The 21,041-nt window shown below is 41.7% G+C and overlaps 1 protein-coding gene across 11 annotated transcripts in view; it reads right to left on the bottom strand.

The window, feature by feature from the left end:
* Window positions 1-21,041, bottom strand: part of oxr1a (oxidation resistance 1a) — a 583,533-nt gene that overhangs the window by 5,913 nt on the left and 556,579 nt on the right. For 10 of the 11 annotated variants that reach the window (XM_087986351.1, XM_087986354.1, XM_087986353.1 and 7 more), the window contains 3 exons: window positions 8,230-8,382; window positions 6,789-6,884; window positions 783-856 (listed from right to left, as the gene is read on the bottom strand). In XM_087986351.1, the coding sequence (XP_087842477.1) occupies window positions 783-856; window positions 6,789-6,884; window positions 8,230-8,382 (323 nt within the window). The remainder of the gene's footprint in view (window positions 1-782; window positions 857-6,788; window positions 6,885-8,229; window positions 8,383-21,041) is intronic. The other variant, XM_087986357.1, reaches the window with a different exon arrangement.

Genomic DNA, 21,041 nt, shown 5'->3' with positions numbered 1-21,041 from the left:
CCAACCCTCCGAAGAGTATCCACACAAACTCATTCCCCAACATTTACCCTGACCAATGCACCTAACCTCTCCATCCCTGAACACTATTGACAATTTTGCACGACCAATTTACCTAACCTGCACATCTTTGGATTGAGGGACGAAACCCAAGCAGACATGGGGAGAATGTGCAAACTCCACAAAGTATTGCCTGAGGCTGGAATCGAAAGATCACCCTGCTTCAGTTAGCAGCACTGTATTCAAGCAGTACTCCCAGCATCTGATTCAAGCATTTCCTCTGATCCAGCTTAACAAATCATTCAATGCATTGGCCTTTGCAGAATGGAACAGCTGCTGTGTTTTCTATTAACAAAGATGTGGAGGTGCCGATATTGTACTGGGATGAACAAGATCAGAAGTCACATGACGCCAGGTTTATTTGAAATCACAACTTTTTAGAGCACTGCTCCACCTGACGAAGCAGCAGTGCTCCGAAAGCTTGGGATTTCAAATAAACCAGTTGGACTATAACCGGGTACCATGTGAATTCTGATCCTATTAGCAAAGGCAATGTTCTATAATAAATTGTGCGAAGTTTTATTTGATGTGATATGCTCCTGTTAAATGTCAATATACAACTGTGACCAACTATTCTTCCAACGTTATTAACAATACTCACCTAAAAAATGCTGTTCACATAATTTTGGTTAAAAATGCACCTAATTCTTTGTAGCACTGGCCAAAATTCCTTAGAATCTGATAAAAAAAATAAAGACTTAATATGCTATGAAAACATCATTTACCCTCCACCACCGAAGGCCAAGGAATCCATGTCTCCTTTTATGAAGAACATATTATCACCTGTCCACTTGAATATCTGTAAAACAATAATTTGCTTCACTTAGAAAAGTGCTTGTGCAACGCTGTAATACTTGTACTATAATAATAAACTGTAATTAGTCCGGCAACTTCCATTCAATACCAAATTCAGCTACTTAGCTACTTAACACGGTTTCTCCAGGGAAGTTATTTTGTTTTTAGGTGAAATTCCAAACATGTTTCAATATGTTTTGCATAACTCTATTACAAAGCAACACATTTCAAGGAATTCGCAAACACAGAATCACAGAGTGGTTAAAACACAGGAGGCAGCCATTTGATTCATCTTACCCATGCTGACTCCCTGCAAAATACACAACTACTCCTGGTCCCACACCCAGTAGCTCTTCAGATTATTAATTCCCTGTATGAAGGCCTTTGTGAAATGAATTCCAACACACTTTCGAGCAGTGTTTTCCCAGATCATAACCACCTTCTGTTAAAAACAGGTTTGTTCATGTTTCATCTGGCCCTTCACTTCAGATCAGTGTTATCTAATCTTTGATCCTCTCCTGAGGGGCTCTTGTGATGCAGTGGTATCCCGGACCAGGAAAGCCTGGATTCAAGACCCACCCCAGAGGTATGACATAGCTGAACAATGGGAACAGGTTCTTCCTATCAGCTTTGCTATTTTGAATACTTTCCCAATTTCTAGCTGACTTGCAAATCTGCAGGTACAACCGACACTGAGAATGATACCAACTGACTGCAACATGCCTGGAGGGGCTAGTAGAACAAAAAGAAATTAATAGAGAAGTGAGGGGTAATGTACTTTCAAACGGGTTCTGAACAGGCAATTGCTCGACCATCTTCTGAGAAGTTCTGAATTCTGGAAACACAACATTAACTGATTTCTCTCCATTGATACTACTAGACCTGCTGAGCTTTTCAAGCAATTTCTGTTTTTGCTCTCATCTTCCATAATTTGTGCATAATTTCCCTGAAATTGCTGCTTCCACTTTACAATTGCACCCTTTGTTTTATATTGTGCTTCTCAGCAAAATGAATAACCCTGCATTAAATTTCAGCTGCCTCGTTTGTCCATTGCACCAGCCTCTCTAGGTTATAACACATCAAGCTTTGTCATCTGAAAATTCTGAAATTGTATCCATAACACAAAAGTCTGGGTCATTCATCAAAATCAGGAAAAGCAGTAGACCAAACATTAATCCCCAGGAAAATGCAATACAGTAAACACCCAATAATTTGCGCGTAAGAGGGAAGGGAATGTTGTGGGCTTTACATGAAATGAACCTTCTGGTTTCACAAGAGACATGAAGAGGGTGGGAGAACTCAAATCTCCTATTACAAGACCAATATGCATTTTAGAATGTGTGGCCAAGACCACTCAAATACTTGTATACCTGGCAACAACATGTTGTCTTTATCGGTCTTGAACTAGATTTCAGAAAGCACCAGAAACACTATTCTCTAACTGCTAATAAAGTAAAGTCTTTGCTATCTGGATTCCAAGCATTCAAAATTACTCTTTTGAATCTGGGATGTCAGCTTCACACACAAAAAAGCAGATGCTTAGGATCCAGATAACAGGACTCATTTCCATTCAATTCATAGTGTGGAAACAGGCCATTCGGCCCAATAAGTCCACTCAGACCTTCTGAAGAGGATCCCACCCAGACCCATCACCCTCCCCTTTCCCTGTAACCCTACATTTCCCATAGCTAACACAACTAACCTACACATCCCTGAACAGTGCGGGCATCTTCCCATATTGAATCCTATCTCTCACTTCTTTACCAACTCTCCTTGCTTGTCCAAGTCCTTCTGTTGCCTCCTCAACAAATCTGTCCTCCACTAGCAAATAATAATGCTCTAAGTTCCTTTGTTCAGCTCATTAACATCAAATGTGAATAGTTGTGGTTCCACTGATTCCTGCAGAACGCCACTAATCACCAGCTACCATGTAAAAGACTCCTGTTTTTCTGCTTTTTTGCCAGTCAGCCAAATCTAAATCCATGTCAGCACTTTGCCCCTAACTTTCTCTTATGTTATTTAGCAGCATCATGTATGATAAGTCGTCAATGATCTTTGGGAAACCCAAATAGATCATGTCCATGGCTCTCCTTTGTCTAAATTGCTTGTTACCTCTTTGAAGAATTCTAACAGATTTGTCAGGCATATCCTCCTGTCATGCTGATTCAGCCCTATTGTACCTTGGACTTCTAAGTACTTTGTATCTTTAAATAAAATGCTGTACAATACCACTGACTGAGGTCATGCAAACTGGCCTACAGTTTCCTATCTACTGCTTCCCTCCCATCTTAAACAGGGGTGTTACATTTTCCAGTGCTCTGGGATGTTCCCAGACACCACTGATTGCTGAGACATCACCACCAATGCCTCGACAATCTTCTCCTTCAGAACTCTGGGGTGTAGTCCATCTAGTCCAGGAAATTTATCCATCTTGAGATCTTTCAGGTTTCCTAACATCAATGCTATTACATTCATCTCTGCCCCCTGATTCTCTTGAAGGTCTGGCATGGTGCTGGTACCTTCCCTCCAAAAACTGATGCAAAGTACTATTCAGTTTCTCCATCAGTTCTTTACTCCCTACACTACTTCCTCAGCCTCACTTTCCAGTGGTCCAATGTCCACTCTTGCCTCATTTACCTTATATATATGTAAAAGTACATATTATCCAGTGGCCTTTACCACTTGTTTGAAAAAACTATCTTGTCGACATTCCATAGATTTTTTTTGAGATCGACTTCCAACCTGATTTGCAGTCCATCTGCATATTGAAGTCCCCATGATTATTGTAACAGTGTCTTCCATACATGCCTTTTCAAATCCTGACATTTTCTTCCCCAATATCCTGACTACTGCTAGGAAACCTGTACATAACTCAGCATAGCATTTTAATCCTTCGCATTTCCTCACCTTCACCCACACAGATTCTACACATTCTAACTTTGTATCAGTTCTTGTTCTCAATTTAATTGTTTGTTACTAACAAGGCAACCCTGTTCCCTTTGCCTATCTGTCTATCCTTTTGACAGGATGCTTTTCCTTGGATATTTAGTTCCCAACCTTTAGTCCTTGCAGCCACAGAGTTAGAGGTTTACAGCATGGAAATGGATCCTTTGGTCCACTTGTCCATGCTGCCCAGTTTTCACAATTAATCTATTCCCATTAACCTGCGTTTGGTCCATATCCCTCCATATCTATCCTGTCCACATACCTATTCAAATGTTTCATACACGACAAAATTGTACTCGCCACCACCATTCCAGATACCACCGCAGCCCATTCCAGATACTGACCACACTATGAAAAAATGGTCCCGTTGTACACTTTTGTATCTCTCCCCTCTCATCTTAAACCTATGGGTTCGCCTTTCATGGGGAAAAGCTGTTGGCCATCTACCTTTCTATGCCTCTGCTGATTTTATAGACCTTCAACTCTGTGATACCTACAGTATCATGCCTGCCAACTTCAATCTTCATAACAAGCTCATTTTCCTTGCTTCATATTCTGCATGCATTTAAGTACAAAACTCACAGTTCGTTATTAACTGCCCATCTTCTCAATACTGTCCTGTTATCTGCAAGTTAGATTCCTGACATTTTCCATTCTATTACTTGTTCTGGAAACTTTAATAACCTCTACTGAGCAAACCTCTCCTCAGTCTTCAAACTTTTTCCACAATCTTCCATGAAGTCAAACCTGTTTCTCCTGCTACAATCCAATGATTATTACTCTTTTGGTTCTCTTTTCAACTGAGCCTGTAGCTGGTCATATTCCCTCAGCAGAAGCCCTCTCCTCTTTCTAGTTATATCATTGGTACCTATATGGACCATGACAACTGGATTTTGCCCTCCCACTTCAAATTCTTCTGCTGCCGAGATGAGATATCCCAAACTCTAGCACTAAGCAAACTCTCGATCCACAGAGAACTGTCGCTATTTCCCTAATTATACTATCCCTAATTCGATATCATTTCTCTTTTCTCCCCCCTCTTTAATGGCTCCCTGTAAGACGATGCTTCGATGAGTTTGCTCATCCTCCCTATACTGCCATTCTGACCTACACAGGGATGAAGAATTGCAAGCCTGTTAGACACATTCAACAGCTGAGCCTTCTTCAGCACTACCAACTAGATCCCTCTACCTGCCTCACTCTCAGTCACATCTTCCTGTCCTTAACCGCTGACTGAATTAAAAATAGTTAATTGAGGGACTGAACGGCCTCCTGAAACACAGCATCCAGCTCCCCTTCAACGTGTCACCATGTTGAAGCTCAGACTCCAGATCATCAACTCAGAGCTATGGCTCCTTAAGCAACTAATGCTTTGCTCCAGATGAGGCGCTCACATCATGCAAATACAAAACATCACCTGCCCTGCATTTGTATCTATACAGTGAGTTCTAAATTTGGCTTTTAAAAAACTCCTACTCATCCTTTGGTTTGTAGCCTGTAAATGCTTCCCTTATTTAACTTCAAACTAAAAGTAAGCTGTAAAAGATAGTCAGATTAGTAGCTATCAACAACCAATGAATGTATAGTTTATCTATGACCTGTTGTGCTGGGCCCTGATTCCACATTTCAATTTATCCTGTTTAACAAAAGCCTTACAAGCTATGAAACTAAACACAAAGCAAGTAAAAAGTACCTCTTTTCCCTCTATACTGAAAATCCACGATGCCTCCAAATTTCACGAACTATATACTAAGGCTGTCTCCAACTCCAAATATGATCAGTCTTTCCTGACTGGACAAGCTCTCTTTTAAATACACTTAGAGACAGAAACAACTATAGATGCTGGAATCCAAAGGAGACAAGAGACTGAAAGAACACAGCAAGCTAGGCAGCATCACAAGGTTGAGAAATCGAGATTTTGGGTAGAACCCTTCTTCAGGAATGGAGGTGGGGATGGGGGAACTACAGATAAGGGTGGGGAACAAACGTCATCACTCAGGACAAAGTACTGAGTGATCAACTTGAACTGAAGGCAGTCAAGTCTCCTGGGACTGAATGCCTGCATCCCAGTGGCAGCAGAGATGATAGATCCACTGGTGATAGTATTCCATCATTTCCTGGATATAGAAAAGGTTCCAGTGCACTGAAAAGACGCTAAACATTGATTCAAACAGTAGAGACCCATCAACTCACCAAGTTTACCGACAAAAATATACTCCTACCCACACAAGTGACATAACTTGAATGTTTTGACACTTCAAGTGCTCATCCAAGTGCTTTTTAAAGCTTGAGGTTTCCCATCTCAACTACCCTCCCAGGCAGTGCATCTTCTGTGTCAAAGCGTTTTCTTCAACACCCCTCTAAACCCTTCACTTTAAAATCACACCCATTTTTACTGACCGGCTGTTTCCTTAACTAAAGGAAACAGTTGCATTCTCCCTCTATCTATTTACGCCCCTCAATCTTATATATGCCTATCACGTTCCCCCTGCTCTGCTCCAAAGAAGAAAACCTGAGCTCACCCAGCCTCGCTTCTGCAACTCCTTAAGTGCTAATACATCCTTCTGATAGAAAAGAATGCAGTACTCCCAATGTGCATAAAGCGCACTGGCTCCAGTCACACAGTGTTCTTACCCAATTTTGTATCCATCTTGCCAAGTTACCCTGGATCTCATAAATTTTATCTGCTTTATCAGGTTCCCATGTGGGACCTTATCAATACCCTTGTTGAAATACATATAAACTACACCCTCATCCAAACACTTGTCACTTCCTTGAAAAATTCCATCAGATTTCACCGGTGCACGAGGATGGTGGATACAGAGGTGATAAATTAACTTAAAAAGCAAGAGTAGTGGAACTGACTGGAAAATTCTGTAGTGAGCATGACATGGACCTGATGGAAAAAATGACTTTATTGAAGATATAATGACTAAAATATAAACTTAAATTATAAAAGCATCACATTCCTGACCAAGTAATTTTCTTACTTTAAATTCAGGATGGAAGGTGAAAAGGAAGGTCTCCCCAGTTCCATAAAAACAATCGCTAACCTTGAACGGTTCTGATGCTAGGGCACCAAATATCTGTGGATATAAAATTGAACAATGGAAATCAGTTAATAAAGAAATGATTAATAAACCATATTCATTAGGCCACCAATCAATTTCGTTTATACTCTTGTGAAATCTTGCTGATATTACATCAGCCCATGGCATCTTCATGTACCCCGCTCAAGCTTGTGCAATGTCTTCCATAGCCCGAAAATGGAATGGATTTCTTTTTACCCCAGGCACAGTAGGTACAAGGTGAAATGGATCAAGCGAACACAGTCAAGAATAATGGCTGGGTGGACCACATCACTCTTTCGAAAGCAGCAGCAGACAAGAACAGTGAAGCAGCATTACAATGGGATAAATAAAATAGTAAAAGTAAATTCGCCGTTGTCCTAGAGGGCAGCTCTCTCGTTGGAGAAAGACAACTGGTGATGGTTTAACCTGAGGGTCACCATACCTCACGAGAGGGGTGAGGTTGAGAAGGAGAGTCCTTCATGGTAACCTCGGCTGGTATGGGAATTGAACCCATGCTGTTGATATTACTCTGCATTGCAAACAAAAGTAGCATACCACTGAGGTAAAAGGAAGAAGTTAAAGATGACAAAAGTTGGAAATACAAAGTATCACAGAATGAAAATTAAAGGACTATCAGATCAGCAGCTTATTCAGAAAATTTCAGTATTTGATATATTGATATTTCATTCACAATTAATGGCACTGTATAAGTGTTTCTCCTATAGTGCCTTGGTTGCATTCCAGTGAAATCTTGCTTAATAGAAAATCACAATATAAATAATGGGGCCCGTAGGAAAAGTGGGGTTCAGGGCAAACTAGCAAAAAAAATTATTCACGATTGCTCGAAAATCACCCAAAAGTACAGCATAGCCTGAATAAAAGTTGTAGTCATACTTAATTGATGAAACAAAAGTAAACGAAACACAGCACATTTAAAAAATGAAGGAAGCTACTCTCTGTCCAGTACCTCTCACAGAAAGCTGATCAGTTGGTTGCTGACACCGGCGCATGCGCTGTACGGCATGAAGATCGGTGCTGACATCGCACATAATGGCACGGAGCCTTCAGCGCATGCGCAGAATGACAAGATGATCAGTTCACATCGGCGTACGCGCAGAACAGTGTGGCAATTTCAGTGTGGATATTGGCGCGTGCGCGAACTGATCTCTGCCGTATTTGCGCTATTGCGAACAGAGAAAAGCTATCTTGAAAATACTGCTCCTTAATTCTTCGGCGACGTTACAGCCAAATCAGGCTGCCGAAACGCGATGTCACGGAACTAACTGTGTGTAACAAAGTCTCTTCCAAAATTAGAAGAATAAAAGTAATATGTCTTGTTCTTTGAATATCCATGCTGTACCTGGCCATCGCTATCTTTAATAACGAGCAGCATCGGTGTATCAATACCAGTCATACTACGGTACAGTGTTTTCAGACTCATGCCATGCTTCGCAGTACTGTAAATTAGTGTCCACGGGTAACCGACAGTTCGTGGAGGAAGATTTTTTGCAAGCTGAAATTCATATAAAAGAAAAATTAACAGTGAATATTTAAAAATCAAATGCAACAACATTTGAGTGCAGTTTTATTACTATTATTCTGTTGCAGAATTTCTACCACCACTAATACAAGGCAAGTTTATTAGCTTGCTGGGGAAGTTAGTAGTGATATCCTGGGGTTAGTCCACATCACAATAGAGGTGGTGTTGGATATATGAGAGAACGTTTGAAGGTGGATAAATCTTCTAGTCCTGGTCAGATATATCCAAGAAGACTGCAAGAGGTTAAAGAAATTGCGGGAACCCTGGCTGATATTTTTGCATCGTTAGCTATGGGTGGGGTCTTGGGAGACTGGAGAGTAGCAAATGTTGTACCATTACTTAAGAAGGACTATGAAGAAAAGCCTGGGGACTGTAGACCAGTAAACTTAACTTCTGTGGTGGGTAAGTTACTTGAGAAGATTCTGACGGTTACAATATACATGCATTTGGAAAGACAGGATTTGATTAGAAGCAGTCAGCATGGCTTTGAGAGTGGGAGAAGATGCCTCATAAATTTGTTTGAGTTCTTCGATGAAGTCACCTGGACGGTCGACGTGGGCAGGGTGGTAGACGTAATCTATGTGGATTTCAGTAAGGCATTTGATAAGATTCCACACGGTAGGCTGGTCTGGAAGGTTAGATCGCATGGAATTCAGGGTGAGCTGACAAACTGAATACACAATTAGCTTGATGGTAAAAAGTAGAGGGTAACAATGGAAGGATGCGTATCGGACTGGAGGCCTGTAATGCGTGGGGTGCCTCAAGTATCAGTACAGGGCCCTCCACTTTGTTATCTATGATTTGGACAAAAATATACAAGCTTGGTTAGTACATTTGCAGAGGACACTAAAATAGCCATTCTTGTGGACAGCAAGGAAGGTTACCCGAAATTGCAGCAAGACCTTGATCAGCCTGGAAAGTGGGCGGAGAAATGGCAAGTAGAGTTAACTATTGGCAAGTGCGAGGTCTTCCATTTTGGAAATTCAAATCAACATAGGAGTTTCATGGTGAATAGAGGGTCTTAAGGAGTGTAGCAGTACAGAGGGACCTTGGAGTTCAGGTTCAAAGTTCTCAAAGTGGAATCAAAGGTAGACTAAGCAGTAAAAGAGGCTTTTGGCACACTGACCATCATCAGTCAGTTCAGGCAGCATCCAAGGAGCAGGAGAACCGAAACGTCGATTCTCCTGCTCCTTGGATGCTGCCTGACCTGCTGCGCTTTTCCAGCAACATATTTTCAGCTCTGATCTCCAGCATCTGCAGTCCTCACCTTTCCCATCATCAGTCAGGACAATGAGTATAGAAATTGGGAAGTTATGTTTTCGTTGTACTGGACGTTGGTGAGCTGCACATGGAGTAGTGTTCAGTTTTGGTCACCTTGTTATAGGAAGGATATTATTAGATTGTAGAGAGTGCAGAAGTAGTTTACAAGCATGTTGTCTGGTCTCAATGGTCTGAGTTATAGGGGGAGTCATAGAGACATCAGCATGGAAACAAAACCTTCAGTTCAACTCGTCCATGCTGACCAGGGCTTTTGCCAGAAACATCAATTTTCCTGCTCCTCAGATGCTGACTGACCTGCTATGCTTTTCCAGCACCACACTCTCGACTAGTCTCCAGCATCTGCAGTCCTCTCTTTTGCCTAACCTAATTTAGTACCATTTGTGAGCACTTGACCCATATTCCTCTTAAACCTTCCAATTCATGCTCCCATCCAGAAGTCTATTAAATGCTGTAATTGTACCAGTCGCCACCACTTCCTCTGGCAGCTCATTCATACACGCACAACCCTCTGCGTGAAAATGTTGCTCTTTCAGTCGTTATTAAATTTTTCTCCTCTCACCTGAAACCTATGCCCTCTAGTTCTGCACTCCCACACCCAAAGGAAAAGACCTCGTCTATTTATACTATCCATGCCCCTCATGATTTTATAAATCTCGAAGGTCACCCCTCAGCCTGTTCTGCTCCAGGGAAAACAGCCACAGCCTATTCAGCCTCTCCCATAGCTCAAACCCTTCAATCCTGGCATCTTTTCTCAACTCTTTCAAGTTTCACAACATCCTTCCAATAGGAGGGAGACCAGAATTGCACACAATATTCCTAAAATGGCCTCACCAATGCCTTGTATTGCTGCAACATGACATCCCAATTCCTATACTCAATACTCTGACCAAGCATACCAAATGCCTTCTTCACTATCTTATCTACCCGTGACTCCACTTCCAAGGAACTATGAACCTGTACTCCAAGGTCTCTGTTCAGTAACATTCCCTCGGAACTTCCCATTAAGGATACACGTTCTGTTCCGATTTGCCTTTCCAAAATGCAGCACCTCACATTTATCTAAATTAAACTCCATCTGACACTTCTCAGCCCATTGACCCATCTGATCAATATCCCGTTGTACTGAGGTAACCTTCTTTCCTGTCTACCACACCTCTAACTTTGGTGTCATCTGCAAACTTACTAACTATACCCCTTATATTCAAATCCAAATAATTTATATCAATGATGAAAAGTAGTGGATTCAGCACCAAATCAGAAAAGCAACCCTCCACCACCACTGTGTCTTCTACCAGTTCTGTATCAAAATGGATAGTTTTCCGTGAATTTCATGAGATCGAACCAGCTAGCCAGTTTGCCATGAGGAACCTTGTCGAATGCCTTACAGAAGTCCATATAAACCATATCCACAGCTCTGCCCACATCAATCCTTTGCTACCTCTTCAAAAAACTCAACCATGTTGGTGAGGCATGATTTCCTACACACAAAGCCATGCTGACTATCCCTAATTAGTCCTTGCCAGATTAGGGATAGTCAGCCCTGATACATGTAAATCCTGCCCCTCAGGATTCTCTCCAACAAGTTGCCCACCACCGATGTCAGGCTCACCGGTCTATCGTTCCCTAGCTTTTCCTTCGCACTTTCCAGAAATAGTGGCACCAAGTTAGCTAACCTCCAAGTCTTCTGGCAACTCACCTGTGACTATCGATGATACAAATATCTCAGCAAGGGGCCCAACAATCACTTCCCTGCCTTCCCAGAGTTTGAGAGTATACCTGATCAGGTCATGGGAATTTATCCAGTTTTTGGTATGTCAAGACCAAATGTCATCCTGTATAATATGGACATTTTTCAAGGTGTCACTGTCGTCCCATTTCCCTATCCCCATATCAGTTGCAGCAAACACTCAGAGAAAAAGTATGGCTTTACCTCCTTCGTCTTTCTTCCAGGCTCTGGTAGATGAGAGAACGATTGCCCATGTGCACAGAGACATGAGTTCTCTTGAAAAGCAGACTCCTAACGAATTATATAGTCATTCACAGGGAGCAGCTTCCAAATAAGGCAACATCCATTCTGACTGGGTGACCATCACAATCAGTGAGCATCAACAATAAAGATTAAGCCATCTGGCACTATAGAATGGATGTTCTTAGCCTTGTAAACTGGCTGCACGTACTGAATACTTTGCTCCTTGTACATAATCAATACTTTTTCACTTCGTTAACCCACTACCCTTGCCTCCAGCACCTCAATGTTCACTGCAAGTTCTTATATGGTCAAAGTCATGCCAGTTGAGCCTTTGTCTCACACAACACAAAAAACTTAACTCTTTCCCTACCTGCTCATACCTTATATACTTTCTCATCACCATCTATTTCCCCACATTCTATATCTCCCCAGACCTTCTCCACTGTATATAAAATCCCTTTGGATTCTCCTTAGCCCTATTTGCCAAAACTCTCCCTTTTTGCCCTCCTGATTTCCCTCTTAAGTATACTCCTATTGCCTTTATACCCTTCTAAGGCTTCTTTCTTAACCAAAACTTCAATTTCTCTAATCATTCAACATTCCCTACACCTTTCAGCCTTGCCTTTCACACTAACAGAAATGTACTATCTTTGGATTCTCATTTTCTCATTTCTGAAGGCTTCCCATTTTCCAGCTGCCCCTTTACCTGCGAACATCTGCCCCCAATCAGCTTTTGAAAGTTCTTGCCTAATACCATCAAAATTGGCCTTCCTTCAATTTAGAACTTCAACTTTTAGATCCAGTCTATCCTTTTCCATCACTATCTTAAAACTAAGAGAATGATGGTCACTGGCCCCAAAGTGCTGCCCCATTGACACCTCAGTCACTTGCTTTGCCTTATTTCCCAAGAGTAGGTCAAGCTTTGCACCTTCTCTAGTAGGTACATCCACGTACTGAATCAGAACATTTTCTTGCACACACTTAACAAATTCCTCTCCATCTAAACCCTTCACACTATGGCAGTCCCAGTACATGTTTGCAAAATACCCTATTATTCTTACAGGTAACTGAGATCTCTTTACAAAGTTGCTTCTCAATTTCCCGCTGACTATCGGGACTCTATAATACAATCCAATAATGGAGATCATCCCTTTCTTATTTCTCAGTTCCACCTAAATAACTTCCCTGGATGTATTTCCGGGAATATCCTCCCTAAGTACAGCAGTAATGCTATCCCTTACAAAAAGTGCTACTCCCTTTCTTTCCTTCCTATAACATTTGTATCCTGGAACATTAAGCTGCCAGTCCTGTCCATCCCTGAGCCAAGTCTCTGTAATTGCTATGATGTCCAAGAGCAATATTGCTCTTGCATGGAAATAAATGCAGTTTGATTTATCAATCCTGCCTTGTTCTGTGCTTTGTTCTTGCCTGCCCTGTTTGACTCACTCCTCTTCTCAACTGCACCAGTCTCAGATTGATCTCTTTCCTCACTATTTCCCTGGGTCCCACCCCACACCTTCCAAGTCCTCCTGCACAGCTCTAGCATTTCTCCCTCCCAGTATATTAGTCCCCTTCCAATTCACGTGCAATCCGTCCTTCTTATACAAGTAATTTCTACCCAAGAAGAGATTCCAATGATCCAAAAAATGTGAATCCTTCTCCCCAGCACCAGCCCCTCAGCCACACATTCATCTGCTCTATTCTCCTGTTCCTACCCTCACTAGATCATAGCACCAGGAGTAATCCAGAGATTACTACCCTCGAGGATCTCCTTTTTAAATTCCTGCCTAACTTTCTTTTTTTAATAGATATTTTTATTAGAAATTTAACATTTTTACAAGTTTACAAAAATAAACAAAACTCTCAGATATAAACATTGATATACAATTAGCTCAAATATACAATAGCCAAAATTTGACAAAAAAAACAAAACAACAAAAAAAAACGAAAAGACAAAAAAACAAACAAACAAAACTCAACTATCTACTAATCTAACCTACAACTAACCAGGGTGTATATTTAAGTCTCTTACATGCTCGGGATGTGTTAGCATCAGATATAATAAAACCCGTATTCATGCGGGATTCCTCCCCTGAGGGGCCGCGGACCAGCCAGGTCTGTAGTCTCAATTAAATAAAAGCCCTTGTTAGGATAGCCGAAATATCTGTATTTATGTAATTCAAAAAGGGCTGCCATATTTTATAAAATAATTCGGTCTTTCGGTGCACCATATTTGTAAGGAAGTCAAGGGGAATACATTCCATAATTAGTCTGTGCCAATTTGAAAGTCCAGGGGGGCCCTCCGCCGCCCAGTTCACCAAAATATTTTTCCTTGCACAGAAAGAAAGAATAGAAAATAGTATCTTCCCGTACATGTCCAGGGACGGAAAGTTCGAAAAGCCCAAGAGGAGAGATACGGGGTCCACTTTTATTTCCGTTCCTAAAATTTCTGTCAGGGTACTTGCTACTTTAGTCCAATATCTACGGATCTTATGACAGGTCCATAAGCAATGTACAAGAGTGCCCACCTCTATTTTGCATTTAGGACACATTGGAGATGCTCCTGCCTTAAATTTTGCCAATCGAACCGGTGCTATATGAAGTATCTTCAGCTGGATAGCCTGGGTTCTTATACAAATAGTAATTCTTCTAGCATTTTCCCAGATATCATTCCACATTTCTGTGGAGATTTCTAGTCCCAGATCCTGATCCCATGTTTTAAGCAGATTATCCATATCTCCCGATACTTCATCATGTAGTAAATGATAAATATTACTGACGGAAGATACCCCCACTGGTCGTAGGACACTACATTCTCTATCGGATTTATAAAGACTATCTAATAACGTAGTCTTCTTCTGTATATAATCTCGAATTTGGAAGTATCGAAAGAGGTCTCCATTGGGTAATCCGAATTTCTGACGCAGCTGTCCGAAAGACATCAGGACCCCATCTTTAAATAAATCCCCGAGACATGAGATACCCCTGGATTTCCAGAGTTTAAAAGTGGCATCTGTTAACCCCGGTTGGAATCCCCATGCTCCCACTATCGGTGCATAGGGGGGATGTTTTATGTGAATTACCCTCATTTTGCCGCATTATATTCCAAGCCTTGATTGTATTTAGTATTATAGGGTTTTTACAGTGATCTGTAATGATTTTCGTCTTGTCTGAGAATAAAAGGTTAATAAGTGGGTATTTTACTTGAGAAGCCTCGATGTCCAACCAGATTGATTGTGGATCAGACAAGACCTAATCAGCTATGTAACTTAATAGGGAACTTAACTGATATTTCCTAAAATCTGGGAAGTCCAATCCACCCCTTGCCTGTGGAAGCTGTAGCTTCTTCAGCTTAATGAGGGGCCGCCTATGATTCCAGATAAAGGAACTCAGCCAGCTGTATAATTTACATAAAGCCGTCCTCGGCAGCATCACCGGAAGCATTCTCATAGGATATAGGAGACGGGGCAGGATATTCATTTTGATTAATGCTATTCTACCCAACCAGGAAATTGGCAGGTCTCCCCATCGCTGGAGGTCCTGCCTTATCCTTTCCAATAAATACACAAAATTAGCCTTATACAACTGACCAAATACTGGAGTATAAAAATGCCTAAATATAAGAAACCCTCCAGGGACCAGCGAAAGGGAAAAAGGGAACCGTCCGCTAAGCGGGGTATCACAGCAAGGCCACCCATTGGCATAGCCTCCGATTTTGAAAAATTAATTTTATAGCCTGAGAATGCACTAAATGTATTAATAACTTGGATTAAGCGAGGTATGGACATCAAAGGGTTACTGAGGAATAGAAGAACATCATCTGCATATGTTTACCTGTACCAATCCTTGGGGCCACTATATTAGGATCAGCTCGTATAGCTTCTGCTAGTGGTTCAATTATTAGCGTGAATAACAATGGCGAGAGGGGACATCCCTGACCGCAGCCCCTACCCACACTGAAGCTATCCGAGCCTAATCCATTGGTAACCACAACTGCTTTGGGATCACTATACAATGTTGAGACCCATTTGGTAAACACCTGTCCAACGCCAAACCTCTCCAATGTGTAAAACAAATATGACCATTCAACCCTATCAAATGCCTTTTCCGCGTCTAATGAAACCACTACTCCTGGTATCTTTCCCTGATGACAAGCTTGAATCATATTCAGAGCCCTTCTAACATTATTGGATGATCTACGGCCCTTAATAAACCCCGTCTGATCCTCCTTTATAATATGTCTGCCTAACTTTCTATATCTTCCCTTCAGAATCTCATCTTTTTCTCTTCCTATGTCATTAGTTCCAATGTGTACAATAACCTCCTGCTGGTCCCTCTCCCCTTTGAGGACATTCTGCGCCCTCTCTGAGATATCCTTGATCCTGCCACCAGGGAGGCAACACACTGTTCTGATTTTTTGCTGCTGGCCCTAGAAGCATTTGTCTGTACTTCTGACTAGAGAGTCTTCGATCACAATCGAATGCTAGGAACCCAATTTATCTCTCATTACATTAGAGCCATTCTCGGTACCAGAAACTTGGCTGTTGGTGCCACATTTCTCTAAGAGTCCATCACGCCGTACATTTTTCAAATAGCATACTTGAGATGGCTATACCTGCCTACCCCTCCTACCTTTCCTGCAGTTAGCCCATCTACTTGACTGTATCTGCGGCTTTTCTCCCTTCCTGCCATCCATCACACCTTCGAGTTCTTGTAAATTCCTCATTGACTCTTAACTGCTGCCCCAACCAATCCATGTAATCTGATAGGATTTGCAACTAAAGATACTTCCTGTAGACATAGTCATCAGTGACACGGACTCCCTAAACTCCCACATCCTACAGAAAAACACATTACTCTGCTAAAGGACATCTTTATTTATTCACAATCCATACACCCAGAAAATAGCATAATCTTATTGCTCTTAAAAAAAAACTGCTCCAGGCTAACAAAGTACTTTTGGTTTATATTTTTAAAATTTAATCCAAAAACAGATCTTAATAAAACACAACCAAGGAAGAACCCACTCTGCTCACTGCCGTAGATTTACAGCAAGGTTGGGTCGGACAAACTAGGACTTTCTTCAGACCATAGGAAACCGAAAGGGGACCTTATAGAGGTGTATAAGATCATGAGAGGCATGGATAGAGTGAATACACTCAGTCTTTTTCCCAGGGTTGGGAATGGAGGACGAGAGATCATCAATTTAATGTTAGAGGGGAAAGAATAAAAGGGAACATGAGAGGCAACTTTTATTTTTACAAAGAGGGTGGTATGCATATGGAATGAGCTGCCAGAGGAAGTGGTTGAGGTGAAAAGGATTATAAGGACATGGGCCAGCTGCAGGGAAATAGGATTAGCATGGACCTATTTGGGCTAAAGGGCCTGTTTCCGTGCTGTTGGACTCTATGACTCTAAAACAACGATATGGAGGACACAACCTAACTTCTGTTGGTTTCTGAAAACAGTATTTTTGTTTTGTGCCAAGGTTCAGATTTAGCTGAAGGGCCAGCAAAGGCCTCTCCCAGAAGGCAGAATATAACCATCTGCCCTCAACATTGTATTCAAGCTATTACCATCATTTAAAGTCTCATCACCAAAACCTTGGGTGATGTAGGAATCAACCTTGAATAGAACGTTAACTGGTGACTCAGTGGTTAGTACTGCTGCCTCACAGCACTAGGGGCCCACGTTCGATTCCATCCTCAGGTGTGTGGTGTTTTCACATTCTTCTGCTAGGGTATCCTCTCACAATTCAAAGTTGTGCAGGTTAGGTGAATTAGCTATACTAAATTGCCCACAGTATTCAGGGATGTGTAGGTTAAGTGCATTAGTCAGAGGAAATGCCGAGCAATAGGGTAGGGGAATGGGTCTGGGTGGGATACTCTTTGGAGGGTCGGTGTGGACTTGTTAGGCCGAAGGGCCTGTTTCCACACTGTAGGGATTCTGATTCTAACTCTGGTCAGAGCAGGACAGAGATAACATCTTTCATCAACATGATCAGGGGCATAACGGTACACCTCTCGAACAGTGGGATTTGAACCCGGATCTCCTGCCCAGAGGAGAGTAGAAGTGTTCTTAAACACAACTGAACGTTATTTCCCTCAAAACATGAAATTGTCCATGTACATTTTTTCCATCTGTTAACTATCACCAGTTAATCATCCATGTTTCCAATTGAATAATTTACACCCAAAGCCTGTTACAGGCAATGTAAGCCATCAAATGGGAAGGGAGGGGTCAGGAGAGAAAGTGGGGGCTAAATGAAAATGGTGCTGGAATGAGAAACAGGATGTTCTGGGGCAAAGATTTTAAACCTAACTCTTGTCACTTAAATGGTATAGTCAGTGGCGTGATGAAATGCCCTTTGTTTGTCTGGATAGCAGCAGCACAAATAACACAAGAAACTTGACACCATCGCCAAAATGGTCAGCAACCCATTCACTTCTTCCTGCACTGCCTTAACCACGAAAAAATGCAGCAACTCAAATGAACCTTCCAAACATGCAACCTATCACAGGGGATTAAGGTCACCAAATAATAGGAAAATGACCATCTGCAAGTTCCTCTTGGGTCACCCCAACTTGGAAACAAGTCACAGTTCCTTCACTGTTGTTGGGTCAAAATCCAAGTAGTTTCTAATGCAACAGCATAGAAATTTACAGCACAGAAATGGGCCCCTTGGCCTAGTTTGTCCAATATACCCAGTTTTCACAATAATCTAGACCCTTTTCCCAGTTTGGTCCATATCCCTCCATATCCATCCTGTCCATGTAGCTGTCCAAATGTTTCTTATATGACAAAATTGTAGTAGCCGCCACCACCATGTCTGGCAGCTCGTTCCAGACACTCATCCACCATGTGTGTAAAAGAATTGTCTCTCCCGACTCTTTTGTTTCTCTCCTATCTCACCTTAAAGCTATGCCCATGAGGTTTGGACACCCCTATCATGGAGAAAGGCTGTTGGCTGTCTAGCTTATCTATGCTTCTCATGATTTTATAGATATCTATAAGGTCACCCCTCAGTCTCCTATGCTCTAGGGAAGAAGTTCCAGCCTCTCCTTATAACTCAAACCTTCTAGTCCAGGTAGCATCCCAGTAAATCTTTTCTGCAATCTTTCTAGTTGAATTATATTCTTTTTCATAGTGTGACCAGAACTACATACAGTAATCCAAATGTCTCCTTACCAATGTTCATGTACTGAGAGAATATGTACTATAATGATTCAAGAGTACAGTTCATCGCCACCTTTTCATGGTGAATTAGCAAAGGGGAGCATACATTGATCTTGTTGTCAATGATGCTGACATCCCATGTATAAATGAAACAAATCTCATCATATTCTCCACTGATTATTTGTGAAACAATTTCAGTTGCAAAATAAGAAAAGTGGCATTTACAAATGAACAGTTTTGTCCATAGAATAAAAGATCAGCAATTCACACTGTTAAATAGTCAAAAAATTAAGAATATGCCCAATTGTCCGGACTCTAGCTCATTGATCCTGTAGAAATCCAGGTGCAGGACCTACATAGATGTTCTCTGCTACGCTTCAACTTCCAATAACAACCTGTCTTCTCTCAGGCCACTTTGCTCATACTTTCATTCTGATCTAGTCAGATGTTACCAGTTCACCATCTTCCAACTTAAAAGCTGACCAATCCCACTCTCAGATGTGACAGAACTGCGCTCTCATCCATTCTCTCACTCATCATTTGAATTGGAGCTTTAAACTTAATACTGTTTTCTCCATCTCTCTTTTCAACCTAAATAATGTTTTCTTCCTCACGTTCTTTCTTCATCTGATTTGACAAAAGAGTGAATTTACACTTTAGTTCTTGCATTATTTATCTAACTAAACTTCAATCTGCAGCTTTTGGAGATATGAGAGAGATAAGTTACCCTGTTCACTCACTTTCTAAATACCAAACTATGCAATAGCTTGTCCCATCTACAGATATTACGAACTGCTCCATTAGCAGATTATGATCCAAAGCCACACATTGCCAATGTTGTATCTGGGGACCTTCGCCAAGCCAAAAAGATGCTCACCACTGTTTACTGGGTGGGTAGCCTACACTGAAGCGCATGCCTTTACTTTTTATACAATATAGGATCCTTAAATGGTCTTTTAGAACTCACTGTTGGCCTTGTAATGGAAAGACTGTCCTCAAAATGCTTTAGAAGGGACCAAATCGGCGAGTTAGGGATAGCAACAGGGCCTTCATCTCACACCTTTTATACCTCCCAAGAAGCATTACTTTCCACCTATGGAGTCACAGCAGAAGACCAGAAAAACAGCTACCTGACCTTCCGTCTCAAGATTCATAGCCCTGTCAATTCTAGCACTTCAAATGTACATAACTAAGCAACAAGTCGTAACCACGCTTTCAAAGAGTGATCCTTTATATCTTTCCTTGTGTGAAAGGATTTCTCTTCAACTCTTCGAATGTAATGTATAAATTACATTCAAATCTATGCTCTCTGCATAACAACACAGATTGCATCAACAAATCTTCCAAGATTGGGCAGCATGCTGGCTCAACGGTTAGCACTGCTACCTCAGTGCAAGGGACCTGGGTTTGAATCGCGCCTTGGGCGACTGTCTGCGTGGGTTTCCTCTAGGTGCTCCGATTTCCTCCCATAGTCTAAAGGATATGCAGGTCAGGTAAACTGGCCATGCTACATTGCCCATAGTGATAGTGCATTAGCCAGGAGTTAATATAGGGTGGGGGAATGGGTCTGCGTGGGATACTCTCTGGAGAGTCGGTGTGGACCCGTTGGGTCGAAGGGTCTGTAGGGAATCTAATCTAAACATTAAAGAAAATCCCAGTTTATCCAATCTTTGTCAAAGTTCTCCATTCTTGACCACATTCTGGAAAATCTTCGTTGGTCAGTGTCAGGTTCCACAGGGTAGATGTGTCGCAAGGTTAGATTACATGGAATACACAGACAACTGGCCCTTTGGATACATAACTAGCTCGAAGGTAGGAGACAGAGGCTGGTGGTGTTGGACTGTTGTTTTTCAGACTGGAGGCCTGTGACCAGTGGTGTACTGCAAGGATCAGTGCTGGTCCACTGTTTTTTGTCATTTATATAAATGATTTGAATATGAATGCAGGACGTGTGGTTAGTAAGCTTGCAGATGACATCAAAATTAGTGTTGTGGCCAGCCAAGAAAGTTATTACAGAGTATAACGGGACCTTGATCAGATGGCGAATGGTCTGAAGTGTGGCAATTGCATTTAAATTTAGGTAAGTGTGAGGTGCTACAGTTTGGTAGAGCAAATCAGGGAGAATTTGGGGTTCTGGGGAGTGTTGTTCAATGAAGAGACCTTGGGAGTATAGGTTCATAGTTCCTTGAAAGTGGAGTCACTGGTA

The sequence above is a fragment of the Chiloscyllium plagiosum genome, unplaced genomic scaffold, assembly GCF_037043375.1.
Source record: "Chiloscyllium plagiosum isolate Xiang-an unplaced genomic scaffold, Cpla_swu_hap1 HiC_scaffold_4, whole genome shotgun sequence".
Classification (NCBI taxonomy): domain Eukaryota; kingdom Metazoa; phylum Chordata; class Chondrichthyes; order Orectolobiformes; family Hemiscylliidae; genus Chiloscyllium; species Chiloscyllium plagiosum.
This window is presented reverse-complemented; position numbering and strand designations above follow the sequence as displayed.